The sequence below is a fragment of the Eimeria mitis genome, genomic scaffold (genome assembly GCF_000499745.2).
Source record: "Eimeria mitis Houghton genomic scaffold, Emh_scaff10253, whole genome shotgun sequence".
NCBI lineage: Eukaryota > Apicomplexa > Conoidasida > Eucoccidiorida > Eimeriidae > Eimeria > Eimeria mitis.
Window position 1 is genome coordinate 328 of NW_013567161.1, and position 942 is coordinate 1,269.

Sequence of the window (942 nt, forward strand, 5' to 3'; positions counted from 1 at the left end):
CATACCTAAGCGTACGAGTTTGTGTTTTGCGTACGCTACTAATAGTTTGGCTCTGCGCATAAGTATATTCGCATCTTCAGCCGACAGGGAAGGCTTCGCAAACAATCTGCGCATTGCCATGTATGCCTCCATTGGGCTATCCACCTTTTTGTCAAATGGTAGGACGCGTATCTGAGTGAAATGACTTTGAANTATGCCTCCATTGGGCTATCCACCTTTTTGTCAAATGGTAGGACGCGTATCTGAGTGAAATGACTTTGAACATTCTCCGGGTTCACCACTGGCAGCCGCACAAAAGGATGCTGACGAATGTCCTTAGACCAAGAGGGCTCCGCGCCTCCACTAGTGGTTGCCCGCGCAGTTGCAGCAGACACTGGCCCCTCCAAGGCATCCGAAGCAACGGAGGTCCCGTCTGCCTGCTGTCGAAGCACTTGCGCTGTCTTGATTTGAATGGACTGGACTTCACTCCCCTCACCGACGTCTGCACGTGCGATACTGCGGGCGACACCAGGTGAAGGCTTACTAGACACTGTCAAGGAACTTGCACTGGCGAAAGCTGCTGAGCTTGTCCCCACCTTTGGATGCAGTGATACAGTGCCCACCACCATTTGTTGCAAGGCCTGTTCATCCGTGTTCGCCGGGGAACCACCGAGCCAGGCATCAGGCCTTGTCGCGTCATAACCGCCATGCGCTCTGCCAAAAGAAAAAAGCGAAGAAGGCCTAATGAATGTCTCTCCTTCGGCAAATGGCGGATGACGCCACAGAGTAGTCGAACCCCCATGCTGAGGAGCTGGCGTTTCTTCCTGACCTGTCGTGTACCATTGGTGGTCCCCTTCACCAAACACTAGCTCAGACTCCTCCTCCACCCACGCATCTGCGTCCAAAGCACTGACTGCGCCGCCAATCGCCATTCCACTAGAATGTGACGGAACGGCTCCAGTA

The 942-nt window shown here is 53.8% G+C and overlaps 1 protein-coding gene across 1 annotated transcript; it reads right to left on the reverse strand.

Annotated features, from left to right (window-relative positions):
• Positions 1–38: 38 nt before the first annotated feature.
• EMH_0098980 (uncharacterized protein) lies at positions 39–911 on the reverse strand (the record flags this gene model as incomplete). The annotated part of the gene is given in 2 exon segments (XM_013494078.1): positions 39–189; positions 193–911. Coding segments are annotated over 2 exon segments (870 nt in total).
• Between the last annotated feature and the right edge of the window lie 31 nt (positions 912–942).